Here is a 13419-nt window from a genome sequence, read left to right on the forward strand (position 1 = left end):
TGGGTGTTGCGGTGCCCCCTGTGGCTCTAGCAGTGTGTGGGTGGGTGTTGCAGTGCCCGGTGCCCCCATGGCTCTGGCAGCATGCGGGCTGGTGATGCCCTGTGCCCCCCATGGCTCTGGCAGTGCACAGGTGTGTGCTCCAGTGCCCCATTCCCCCCATGGCTTTGGCAGTGTACAGGTGGGCGGTGGCGCGCCCCCCGTGGCTCTGGCAGTGTGTGAATAGGTGTTGCAGTGCCCGGTGCCCCCATGGCTCTGGCAGCATGCGGGCTGGTGATGCCCTGTGCCCCCCATGGCTCTGGCAGTGCACAGGTGGATGTTGCAATCACCCCCCCATGGCTCTGCAGTACGTGGGTGGGTGTTGCGGCGCCCTGTACCTCTTCTATATGACTGTCAGAGGCAAGGTAAAGTTGCTGCTGCTGTTTATCTGCCTGCAGGTCCCTCGTGCAGCTCCTGGCAGGCGTTGTGCCCAGTCTGGTGTGTCAGGGAAGCAGTGAGCTTCCTCTCCCGCCTCTTATTTCCTTTCTGACAGGAATTAATTTCCAGCATCTCTCTCTGCTTCTTCCCGATTATCTCCCCTGAGTTCAGCAGAAGTGCACACTCTGGCACCAGGGTCCAGAGAGCACTGCTAGCCATCCTTGCTGTAGGGCTTCAGCTCCCCCTGCAATGAGCTCTGGTCCCTGTGGGATGAGGGAGTGCAGGCACGGAGCCCCCTGTGTGGTCATTGCCCCGTTTTCCTTGGATAGTGTTTGGTCTGTCTCAGCATTTACACCATGCTCATTGCTCTCTCTCTCTCTGGCGACTCTGTGTCATTGCCGTGTGTCTAGCCTGAGGGACTGAGTCTGTCTGTGTCCTGTCCTGCAGATCCTGAGCAATGGAGGCTGGATCCGTGGTGCGAGCTGTCTTTGATTTCTGCCCCAGCGTCTCCGAAGAGCTGCCCCTGTTTGTGGGGGACGTCATAGAGGTGCTGCGGGTGGTGGACGAGTTCTGGCTCCTTGGGAAGAAGGAGGGGGTCACAGGTAAGAGCTGAAAGGTGCTGAGCGGGACCCACAGAGATGGAGGTTTCCTAGTGTCAGTGATTCTCACCCTGTGGTCTGCGGACTATTTCTAAGGCCATGGTCCCCAAACTATGGGGAACGCCTCCTAGGGGGCATGGAGGAACATTTGGGGGGGGCACGGCAGGGCCCAGGCCAGCCCCAAGGGGAGCAGGGAGGAAGCACCACCCAGCCCTGCTCTCTCCACCAGCCGCAGCTGCAGGTCCGGCTGTGGTCCCTGGCTCCTGGCCCCAACCATGGGCTCGCTTCTGGCCGTAGTTCCCGACCCCGGGCCCGCTCCCAGCCACGGCCCCTGGCTCCTGGCCCCAGCCACAGCCATAGCCCCGCTCCTGGCCCCGGCTCCTGACCGTGGTTCCGGGGAGGGCGCAGAACAGGTAAGGGGGGACATGGACAAAAACGTTTGGGGACTGCTGGTCTGCAGGGGTCCCCGAAAGACAGACTGAAAACCGAACAGAATTCAACTGTAGATACAGACAATAGGTTTTCAAAGGGATCCACACCATTCAAAATTTTTTAGGAGTCTGCAAGTGGAAAAAGATTGAGAACCACTGTCCTAGGTAACCTCAGGCAGGTCAGTTACCCCATCTGGGTACATTCCCCCTCGGCCAAGGGCCAGTCTGATGGCAAATACAGGGGCCAGAGCTGTTTGACCAGATCGTGGAGTCTTCCCTCACTTGGGCTGTATCTGATGCTCAGAATTTTTTCCTGTCAGCTTCATGTCGAGTCTTCAGACAGTCCTTGTTCTTGTTCTTGTTCTTGTTTTTTCAGTAGCGCTGAGTGCAGACAAATCCTCAGTAGGTGGGAGCCCAATTGTGCCAGGTGCTGTACAACATGTAGTGAGAGAGACAGTCCCTGCCCTGACGAGCTCACAGGCTACTGGACAAGGCCATGAAAGGGTGGGAGGGAAACAAAGGCACAGAGAGGGGAAGTGACCTGCGGGTCAGTGGCGGAACTAGAAACAGACCCCGAGTCTCCGGAGCTCTGGTCCCGTGCCCTGCCTGCTGGGCTCTTCTGCCTCTCCATGACAGTCTCTTCAACATCCGCCTATTTCTGCTTCTGAAAACTCCCTCTCCCACGGGCTGGTATCTAGACCTATCCAGCTCAGGATGGAATGTGATTTCATTGGGCTCCTGAAAGGACATAAAGAAAGATTGGAAGCTCCAAAATTCCCATAAAGGGCCATTTTAAAGTCTCGTAATCTCAACAGCTCTTTCTCGGTGTAATAATAATATTGAGAGAACATTCGAGCTCTCAGTCAGATGGGAACCAGATCACCTCAAAACGTGACGATTGTTCTCGTCTAGTTACAAAGTGGAATCAAATCGACCTTAGAATAGGACTGTGATTGCAGCCTTAACTTTAGAGAGGCTACTTCCCCTCCTTTGTAACAGAGCAAAGACCCAGAGTCCTGGTCCTACAGCTCCAAACACACAGACCTCTGCAGAACAACCCTTATCTTCTCACTATGCCTCAGGTGGCCAACAGAGGGCAATATGTGTGCACATATGTATGGACACACAGTCAGCCTGCTCCTGCTTCTACTGACATCATTGGCCCCAAACTGTCTACAAGGAAAATCACCAACAGCTGCTTAATCACAGTACTTTCCCTCTGGACCCGCATTCTTAAGGAGATATGGCTGTGGAGAGTGTGAAGGGGCAGTAACCAGGTGTGTCCTGCTAGCTCAAAGATGAAGAAACAGACAAAAGTCAATCAGGCTAATTCTTAATGACTTGTAACTGAAAAACCATTTAATTTAATTAATTTAATTAATGGAGATATCCTATCTCCTAGAGCTGGAAGGGACCTTGAAAGGTCATCGAGTCCAGCCCCCTGCCTTCACTAGCAGGACCAAGTACTGATTTTGCCCCAGATCCCTAAGTGGCCCCCTCAAGGATTGAACTCACAACCCTGGGTTTAGCAGGCCAATGCTCAAACCACTGAGCTATCCCCCCCGCCCCCTCAAATTTGAATTTCCTGCTTTCTCTCTGAGCAAATCTGACTATTTTTAAACTAATTTTCCAAACCAAAAGTTATAGGGGGCCTAAAATAGACCTTTAGAATGGAGAGGCTGCAACTTACCCATAATAATACTTAACATGACATGGAAATTAATTAATGAAGCCTCACAACTTGGTGTGAGATGCAGCAGGATTCTTATTTCCATTCATAGGGAGGGAAACCCAGGCAGAGAGCAGGGAACAAACTTGGTCTAGATCACACAGGAAGTCAGCAGTAGAACCTGGTTAGAATTCAGGTGCATATTAGGCCACTGGTGCTGCAGATTAAGGATAGTGACACACTGAATTACACTGAATTGGGAAGAACCATGTCAGGATGTCAAGAGAGCATCCAGCTCATTATCCCTGTGATTTTTCCAGAAAAAAATATGTAAACCCAACTTTATTGGCTACCAGAGCATCTGCACAGGGCAGTTTCCCTCATCATGGTAATCAGCCTGTCGGTATCTGAGCCATATCTCACCATAGTATCTGAGCACCTGACTAAACACTGGAGATGTTGCTAACCTGTCCCATGGAATTAGGGCCCTACCAAATTCACGGTCCATTTTGGTCAATTTCATGGTCATAGGATTTTTAAAATTGTAAATGTCATGATTTCAGCTGTTTGAATCTGAAATTTCACGGTGTTGTAATTGTAGGGGTTCTGACCCAAAAAGGAGTTGTGAGGGGATTGCAAGGTTATTGTAGGGTGGGTTGGGGTATTGCTACCCTTACTTCTGTGCTGCCTTCAGAGCTGGACAGCTGGAGAGCGGCAGCTGCTGGCCGGGAACCCAGCTCTGAAGGCAGAGCCGCGGCCAGCAGCAGTGCAAAAGTGAGGGTGACATGGTCTGGTATTGCCATGCTTCTGTGCTGCTGCTGGCGGGGCGCTGCCTTCAGAGCTGGGTGCCTGGCCAACAGCCACCACTCTTCGGCTGCCCAGCTCTGAAGGCAGCACAGAAGTAAAGGTGGCAATACCGTGATCCCCTAAAATAACATTGCGACCCCCTGCAACTCACTTTTGGGTCAGGACCCCCAATTTGAGAAACGCTGGCCTCCCCCATGAAATCCATATAGTATAGGGTGAAAGCACACAAAAGACCAGATTTCACTGTCTGTGGCACGTTTTTCATGACCATAGCACTTTGTAGCTTACAACCCAAGTCTTGCAGCACCCCAGGGGGCAGGTCCGATTGCAGGATTGGGGCCTCTTTTTATAACCGGTACATCCTGATCCTGACATGGGGCTTTCCTGTCATAAGACAGAAGATGGAGGCTAAAGATTATATTTTTGCTTTCCCTGTCTGGGTGTTGGTGACAGTGAGGTCACAGTAATTCAAGTGGGCTGCTCCTTGCCCTGGGGCGTTGGTTGGTCTGTTGGGCATGCAGGGGGGAGGGTACTATATTTTTCTTAAAAAATAATAAAGAACGTGTTCAGAAATCCTCAAGAGCTCCTGACTTCCAAACCCATGGTCATTTCTGTGGGCCATGGGGCCAACCAGAGGGGATCCTGGAGAGGGGCGGGACGAGTCCGAGTGATGGTGGGGCTGGAGTCAAGGTAGATCCCGGGGGAGGCTGGGTGGTGATGGGGGGTGGGGTGGATCTTAGAGGAGTTGGGAATGGGGGAGCCAGTCTGGGCCCCTGGGGAAGGGGTGACCATGTGCTGACAACTGCTTCTCGTTCTAGGGCAGTTTCCGAGCAGTTTTGTGGAGGCAGTGGATATTCCCAGTTTGAAGCAGGGAGAGAAGCTGTTTGTCTGCACTAATGACTTCACGTCCCAGGAGCCAGGGAGCCTGTCGCTGCAGAGAGGTAACCTCTGCTCCCTCCAGTTGGCTCCTGCCCTCTCCCATCCTGTCCCTTTCTGTCACTCATGTGCCTGGGGAAATAGAGGGAACCCAGAGCTCAGCGCTGAGGAGGGGTTTCCTAACAGAGCTGTGGATTCTAGGTCCACAGGCTGCCTTGTGCTCCTACCCCTCTGCACCTGCGGGACTCAGGCCCGCTTCGTACCCTGCGTCCTGAGTTCTGCATGTCCTGCCCCCATCTCTCATACACATACGCTGCACTGGGGTGGTCTACAGGTGGCCCCACAGCCCTGGTGTCATCTGTGGGGCTGGGCCACTACCATGTAGGTGTGCTCAGGTGCCCCACCACTGCACTCTGCGTGGCTGGGCTGGCGAAGGAGGTAACCAGGCCTGGAAGGGGAATGGGGAAAGACTCAGAAATTGCCATGGAGGTGAGTCCCTGACCCTGTGTTTCTCATTCTCCCCCAGGAGACCTGGTGATCCTGAGTGGCTCCCTAGCCCCCAGTTGGCTCCAGGGTAGAAGCTGCCGGGGCTCCAGGGGCTTCTTCCCATCGTCATGCGTGCGGGAGCTTTGCCTCTCGCCCTGGGGCCGCCGGCTCTCTCAGAGCACTGTCCTGGACGTGCCTGCTGACTCACTGGGCCAAGCCCGAGCCTTGATGAGCCTCTCTGCCCAGCTGGAGGAGGAGCTGGACTTTAGGGAAGGGGATGTTATCACCATTGTCGATATCCCTGAGCCTGGCTGGTTCACAGGGGAGCTGGGAGGTCGAAGCGGGATTTTCCCAGAGGGCTTCGTGGAGCTGCTGGGTCCCTTGAGAGTGACAGGTGGCCCAGAGGGGCCGGGGCCCTCCGAGAGTTACAGTGTTAATGGCCTGGCAGATGTGCCCCCCGAGGAGGAGGGTGGGCAGGAAGGGAGTGAGGAGCCGCTGGGCACGTATGGCATTGCCCTCTATCAGTTCCAAGCGCTGGAGCCCCAGGAGCTGGATTTTGATGTGGGAGACAGAATCCAGATTGTGGGGGCACTGGAAGATGGCTGGTTGGAGGGCATGCTGAGGGGGAGACGTGGCATTTTTCCTCATCGGTTTGTCAGGCTGGAGGGCTCTGCTCCCTGCAGGGAAAAGAGGGGCACTGGGAAGTCGCAGGAAGAAGGCAGCTGTGGAATGGCCATCCATCAGGACCCAGCGAGTGCCTGCGCTGGGGCCCTTCCCCTGCAAGGGGAGGAAGGGGAAGACCTGAGTGCCAGGGGCTCACACCATGTTGAAGGGAAGTCCAATACAACTTCGTCCCAAACAGCAATGAGGTCAGAGGGTCCTTCTGATGTTGGGGTTGGACAGTGCAAGCCTGCATCCTTGGAAGGGCACCCTCCCAGCACAGAGCTCCAGGGGCCCCTTCCCAAGGACACAGTGGGCTCCCTTCCCATTGACTCTGCAAAGGCTATCAATGGCATTTTCCCCGCCCCTCAGCTCCCTCCCCAGTCCAAGAGCAGACTCCGTTGCCAGGCGGTTGAATTGGAGCCCAGCCAGAGCCCTTGGGCCTTGCAAAGGCCCTTGGACATCCCTGCCTCACCTGAGAGGGATGGAGAGAGTCCCAGTGTTCCCCCATGGGCACCACGCTCTCCCCTGCGCAGTAGCAGGAGACAAGTCTTCCCTTCTTCCAGCAGCTGGGCTGCGGCAGAGCCCGGAGAAGGTCGGCGGAGCACCCTTTTCCAGGACCTGGCCAGCTGGGTGGAAGATCAAAGGCAGAAATCTAAATCCCGCTCTTCCAGCTTCAGTGGTGCCCACGAGGGCCTGGATACATGGCCTGGTGCCCTAGCAGACCGGCCCTCGCCCATGCTGCATGGAGACAGCTGCACTGACCTCGACTCCAAGCTGACAGAGCAGCTGGCGCAATTTGAGAAGAGCCTGACTAGCTCCGGAGCTGAGTCGGACAAGAAGGTCTCCCGACACTTCTCCATTCTGGACTACAGTTCAGAGAAGGACATTGTGCGTGGCTCCCCAGAGTGTGCCCCCCACTGGAGGCTGCCGGAGAGGAGGAAGGGCCTAAGGCCTCCACCTCCTCGCCCCAACGCCCCAGCTGTTTCTCCCTCCTTCTCAGTGCGGCCCTCCCGGCCAGCCCCTCTCCCTCCTCCAAGCAGTCAGAGAAGGAACACGGCCTCTCCACAGCTTCAGCCCAGGAGCCAGCCCAGGCAGGAGCCACAGGCAGAGGAGGGCCAGGGGGATTCAGATGGGGCAGCTGCACGTCAGTGCCCCTTTCTGCTGACAAGGATCCGGGAGGTGGAACAAGACCTGGAGGCTTATGGCAAGACTCGAGCTGAGCTGAACTCAATGCTAGAGGAGCAGCAGGATGAGCTGGTGAGATCAGAGACCCTGGAGAACCTGGATTTCTGTGACTCCAACATCAAAAGCCTCAATGCAGAGTTGCAGGAGCTGAGAGGTGAGACTGCAGCAGCACTGGAAATCAGGGTGTGGGAGGTACTGGCCCTTTCTCTGTGTCAGGGGTTCTGGCCCCACCCTTGACCAGGCCGCTGTGGCAACTGGCTCCTCCTCTTTCCTTCTGCGTTCTGAAGTTTGTCTATTTTTGTCAGAGTTGTTCTTGTACTAATTTTCATTAATGAAGCTCCCCCAATGCCCCCTCCCTGTTCCCTCATCTCCTCCCCCTCTTTTGACACCCCCTTTGGTCATCCTTCCGTATGTCCCTCAGGCTCACCTTCCTCACTCCTCCCCTTGTACTGCTCCCCCTTCACACTCCTCATCCCTGTTTCCTTCCTGTCCTTCTCTCCCTCCATTGCCTGTCCCCATCACCAGTCAGGCCTGTTGCTGGTGCTTCCCTGCCCTGCCCTCTCTCTCAGGAATAATATGGTCCCTGCATCCCACCCTCTCTCCCCTTGTTTGTGGGGGAAGCAGCAGGCCCAGAGCTGCCTTAGAGGAAGGCAACTCCCTGGAAACAGCAGATCTGACAGTGCCTGTGGAGAGACAGGTGGCAGCTTTTGGCCAGCTCTGACACTATGCTCGCTGAAGGGCTCCTGCCTGAAATGGAGCTCCAGAGCCATGGGAAGTTGTGTTCCGCTCTGGACCTCTCTGTGCCAGACCAATCAGAGTATGTAGAGAAGAGCAGTGAACCTGAGCTGAGTTAGTGGGAAAGACTAAAGCAGGGTCCCATGCACCTGCCATTCTGTGGAGTCCAGAATTTCAGCTTCCATTAGAAAAAATAACTGTCCCATGCTTACGATGGTCAAGAAAAGCTTAAACATGTGACTTGGGAGTAACTGGTGCAGTGATATCTGCCTGAGTCTGCAAAGAGCCTGTAACAGTTGCTCTAAGAGGGGAGACCTGCCCCATTTCTCTCAGTGGGGTGTTGTCTCTGGAACGTAAAGACAGTGAGTTAAATATCCACATTGTTAACTGTTTCACTACTGACCATTTTAACAGAAACATCTGACCCGTGTGCTTCTCTTACACTCCTAAAGCACTTCTCTCCCCTTCCAGGTGCCACTTCACCCCCTTTAGTGCTTCTGCAATCCTGCTCTCTTAGCAGTACACAAACACTAGTGGCCACTGAAACCATGGGCACAGCATATGCTCGTTTGGATCCACCATCAGAACAAATAGCACTAGAGCTGCTGCAGGGGGTCTGCATTCTTTACTGAATTAATTACAGATCTCCGTTCCGTCTTTTAAACGAAGCTGCCACAAACCTCCTGTTGCAGAGCGGCAGAATGCAGGGTTCGAGTTGCAGAATTTAGGTCTGTCTGGTTCAGAGCACATGGGGCCTTGATTAAAAGCGAATAAATCCATGTAACTGTGGGTTGGGGGAGAGAGGATAACAGCCTGCAAAGCACCGGGGAGGGAGAGATGATTTGGTGTGATGCTGAACCTGAGGGAATATTCTCTGATGGGGGATGCATCTGGCTAGGGCGCTGTTTCCCCAAGGACGAGGTGGGAGCCCCACATCCCTGGACAGGGGAGGGATCTGGCTGAACCTGTGCCATGGCAGTGACTGAGACTGGAAGATCCTTCTCCAGAAGAACAGTGTTGGCCCCATGACCAGCACCTGCTGTGTCAGAACTAGGTCTGTCCTGCAGAGGGGAGCATAGAAGGGAGTCCCTGCAGCCTGGACCCAAGCCTTTCCCAGGTGCTTAAGGTCAGCAAGGGAACACCTGGGCCTTCTGCTGAGAGAAATTACCAAAATCCTCTGGCAGATGCCCTGGCCTGTGGTCCTTGGATCCTAGCCCTTCTTGCCGAGGTCCTTACAAACACCTGCCCCAGCACTGACCACCGCATCCTGGCACAACTGTCAAGGGGGTGGCAGGAACCGATTCCAGCAGCACCTGCCTCTGCTGAGGCCCTAGATCCGTCCCGGGTGGGTCTAGGCCAGGCCATGGAACCAGAGCCATGCTGGCCACACTGAGGACCGATGACCTGACAGTGGACACAGATGAGATGCCGAAGCAGCTACTACTCGATCTATTGTCTGCCTTGGCAGTATTGCTCCTGAAGTACAGCTGACCGGCCTACCTGTCCTGCTGGGGCAACAGAACGGCGCTGTGTGGGCCTTGTTCATTCCTTCCCAACCGGCCCCACATGGTGCTGATGTGCAGCTGTCTCTGGGTATTTGGCTGTGTTGTGTCCCTCAGAGCTTCTGGAAACTGCTCCCAAAGGTGGTGGTGTCAGCAGTATGCCAGTAGAACACTGCTGTATGGATCCTTGTGTCCAGATCAGACCCCAATATCTCCCAGGTAATGCAGGGCCAGAGGAAGATTGTAGTGCCTGAGGAGCAGCTGGGCTAAACTAAGTCTAGGAAAGACCTAAGTTATACCAGTCAGAATAAGCAATTGCTCTGAGGAGCTGTTAACCACCTCCACCTCTCCTCAGTTGGGGGCATCACCCTCCAGTAGTTAATGTAGTATCCAGCCTGACCCTGTCTCAGTATTCATTAAAAACATCTCCACCTGACAGGCTGACTCTGTCCATTCTTCTTGGATGAAGACCAGGCCCTGGCAGCTGACAAGTTCATCATCTCCAGGCTGGTGGCTGCAGCTCCCTCTACCTTGACAAGAGCAGCCCAACCCCTAAGTAGAACGGGCTGCAGAAAGTATATCACACTGCAGCTTTCATTAACGTGGACACCCCTCTTATCCCAAACAACCTGCCATCCTTGAACAAACAAAAACCTTGACACAAATCAACTTTAAAAAATAAAGGTAAATTAATACATTTTAAAACAATCCAAAGCCTCTCTGAGGCGGAGTTTTCACCCTGTAAAGGGAGAAGAGCCAGAGACTCCATGGAGTCCACTGGGGACTGCTTTTGCTGTCAATTCGATGTGGAAGGCACTCAGATACTACAGTGCTGGGCAGCAGATACCACTCTCAGGTGGAAGATAGATAGCTCTGTAGCCCACTCTGCCAGCTCCAATGCAGGACTGAAAATTGCAGATGAATCTGAAGCAGCCTGTCCAGCCGCATGACCAGCACCTGCCATGTTAGAACGGTCTATCCTGCAGTGGGAGGCACAGAAGGAAGTTCCTGCAGCCTGGACCCAGGCCTCTCCCAGCTGCTCAAGGCCAGTAACCCTATGGCTATGTCTACAGCAGCACTTTTGTTGGTCAGGGGTGTGAAAAAACCACTCCCCGAGTGACATAAGTTTTACCGACAGAAGCGCCGGTGCAGACAGTGCTATGTCGGTGGGAGAGTACCACCGCTGCTCCTTGGGGGTGGTTTAATTACGCCAGCAGGAGATCTCTCTCCCATCAGCATAGCTACACGGGAGACCTTACAGCGGTGCAGCCGGTACAGGTCTCTAGTGTAGGCATAGCCTTAGTGGGGCCTGTTGAGAAGGAATGAACACAGCCCACCCAGCACAGCTCTGTTGGCCCCTGGCAGGCCAGTAGTCCTTCAGGAGCAACAATGCCAAGATGTCAAGTATCAGAGGGGAGCCGTGTTCGTCTGAATCCGTAAAAAGCAACAGAGGGTCCTGTGGCACCTTTTGAGACTAACAGAAGTATTGGGAGCATAAGCTTTCGTGGGTAAGAACCTCACTTCTTCAGATGCAAGTAATGGAAATTTCCAGAGGCAGGTATAAATCAGTGTGGAGATAACGAGGTTAGTTCAATCAGGGAGGGTGAGGTGCTCTGCTAGCAGTTGAGGTGTGAACACCAAGGGAGGAGAAACTGCTTCTGTAGTTGGATAGCCATTCACAGTCTTTGTTTAATCCTGATCTGATGGTGTCAAATTTGCAAATGAACTGGAGCTCAGCAGTTTCTCTTTGGAGTCTGGTCCTGAAGTTTTTTTGCTGTAAGATGGCTACCTTTACATCTGCTATTGTGTGGCCAGGGAGGTTGAAGTGTTCTCCTACAGGTTTTTGTATATTGCCATTCCTGATATCTGACTTGTGTCCATTTATCCTCTTGCGTAGTGACTGTCCAGTTTGTCCAATGTACATAGCAGAGGGGCATTGCTGGCACATGATGGCATATATAACATTGGTGGACGTGCAGGTGAATGAGCCGGTGATGTTGTAGCTGATCTGATTAGGTCCTGTGATGGTGTTGCTGGTGTAGATATGTGGGCAGAGTTGGCATCGAGGTTTGTTGCATGGGTTGGTTCCTGAGTTAGAGTTGTTATGGTGCGGTGCGTGGTTGCTGGTGAGAATATGCTTAAGGTTGGTGGGTTGTCTGTGGGCGAGGACTGGCCTGCCTCCCAAGGTCTGTGAAAGTGAGGGATCATTGTCCAGGATGGGTTGTAGATCACTGATGATGCGTTGGAGAGGTTTAAGCTGAGGACTGTAGGTGATGGCCAGTGGAGTTCTGTTGGTTTCTTTTTTGGGCCTGTCTTGTAGCAGGAGGCTTCTGGGTACACGTCTGGCTCTGTTGATTTGTTTCTCTATTTCCTTGTGTGGGTATCGTAGTTTTGAGAATTCCAAGATGGATGACATGTCAAGCAGTAGCTACCTCTGTTCAGTTGAAGAGGCTCACATTGCCTCACAGACCAGCCTGCAGGTGTAGGACCACCCACCATGGCAGGAATGTCCCCCTGGGACGCCGCATTAATTGGAGCTAGACGCAGACTAGAGTGAGCAGGGCAGAGCTTACTCCAAGCCACCCAAGGCTTTGGCCACCTCCCAGGGTAGGCCAGGAGAAATCCCGGAAAAGGGCCCAGCCATGTTCAAAACGTTCCCTTTGGGAAGCCAGAGCAGGAGAGAATATGTCAGTCATTAATTTGGAGCAGGGCAGAGACCGTGCCTAAATAGGGGCAGCTCTCGCTGTCTGTGTGACTGACGGGCTGTGTAGGACAGAGACTGTGCCTTGAATGGGGCAGCTCACTGTCTGTGTGACTGACGCTCTCCTGCTGACATAGCTACCGCTACTCTTTGGGGATGGTTTAATTACATTGACGGGAGAGCTCTCTCCCGTCGGCATAGGGCAGCTGCACGGGAGACCTTACACAGGTGCAGCTGCAGTGGTACAGCTGTGCCCTTGCACGGTCTCTAGTGTAGACATGTTAGACACTGCCCAGTTCATGTTACAGCAGGACCCCAGGACAGCCCTGCAGGAAGAGCTTTGTGTGGCCTGATTGCGCCTCATCTCTGTCCTGGCAGCTGATGACTCTGCTCTGTGGGTGAGTAATCAAGGCAACCCCCTGGAGTTTGGCCGGGGAGAGCTGGGGAGAGCCCTGGGAATATGTGGGAGAGGGCTCCACAGGAGCTAACTGGTCTGTGATTTCCTGTGGCCCTGCTTGTTTCTCTTTTTCTGCCGGGGGGCGGGACGTTGGTGTGTGCTGTTCTCAGTGTGAGGCCACCTCATGCCCCAGTGCCAGCTCTTCCCTGCCTCTGAGCAGCCTGCAGGGCCCTTCGGAGAGGTCGCTGGCTGCCGCCTTCAACATAACAAAGCAGAGAAGCCGGTTTGGGCAGGGCAGGCCCATCCAATCCGCAGCCCCAGCTCACAGAAAGCTGGTTACTAATTACCTCGGGCAGCAGGTGGGAGAGGCTGGAGCTGGCTGCTGATTGGGTACGAAGGTTAAATAAAGTCTTACAAGTGAATTTCAGGCAGAGAGTTTCAGAAGGGAGCGTCCAGAGTTACTCAGGAAGAGTCCTGGAGCGCTGGAGAGAGGTGGCTGCAGGCCAGGCCCGGGCTCTCGGAGCTGACCAGGGCTGGGCACTCTGCACGCCAAGAGAAACATGTGCACTTACCCCAGGGCAAGAAATGGGGCCAAAGTTCCAAAGCAGGAGCCCCGGCTCCTCAGCTGGGAATATGAGGACTGCAGCACTCTGAAGAGACGGGACATCACTGAGCTGGACAAGCTGTACAGAGACCATGGCTGGAATGACAAATACAGAGGAGAACGGCAGTATGTGGACTCCCGGTCACTGGACAGAGAGTGTGAGCCTTATAGGAAGGGAGAAAGCCAGTGTATGGAGCATGGGAGAGTAGATGAGGACTACAGGGATTATAGGAAGGGAGAAAGTCAGTATATGGACCTTAGGAGAGTGGAGCGTGACTGTGGGGATTCCAGAAAGGTAATAAACCAGTATAGGGATGATGAAGACTATGGGGATTATAAAAAGGGAGTTA

The 13419-nt window shown here is 54.0% G+C and overlaps 1 protein-coding gene across 2 annotated transcripts in view; it reads left to right on the forward strand.

Annotated features, from left to right (window-relative positions):
• Positions 1 to 13419, forward strand: part of DNMBP (dynamin binding protein) — a 79279-nt gene that overhangs the window by 28981 nt on the left and 36879 nt on the right. For both annotated transcript variants that reach the window (XM_026651096.2, XM_026651097.1), the window contains exons 2-4: positions 862 to 1016; positions 4739 to 4861; positions 5323 to 7284. In XM_026651096.2, coding sequence (XP_026506881.1) covers positions 872 to 1016; positions 4739 to 4861; positions 5323 to 7284 — 2230 coding nt within the window. In that variant the 5' untranslated portion in view covers positions 862 to 871. The remainder of the gene's footprint in view (positions 1 to 861; positions 1017 to 4738; positions 4862 to 5322; positions 7285 to 13419) is intronic.

The sequence above is a fragment of the Terrapene carolina genome, unplaced genomic scaffold, assembly GCF_002925995.2.
Source record: "Terrapene carolina triunguis isolate 2854851 unplaced genomic scaffold, T_m_triunguis-2.0 Scaffold95, whole genome shotgun sequence".
Taxonomy (NCBI): domain Eukaryota; kingdom Metazoa; phylum Chordata; order Testudines; family Emydidae; genus Terrapene; species Terrapene triunguis.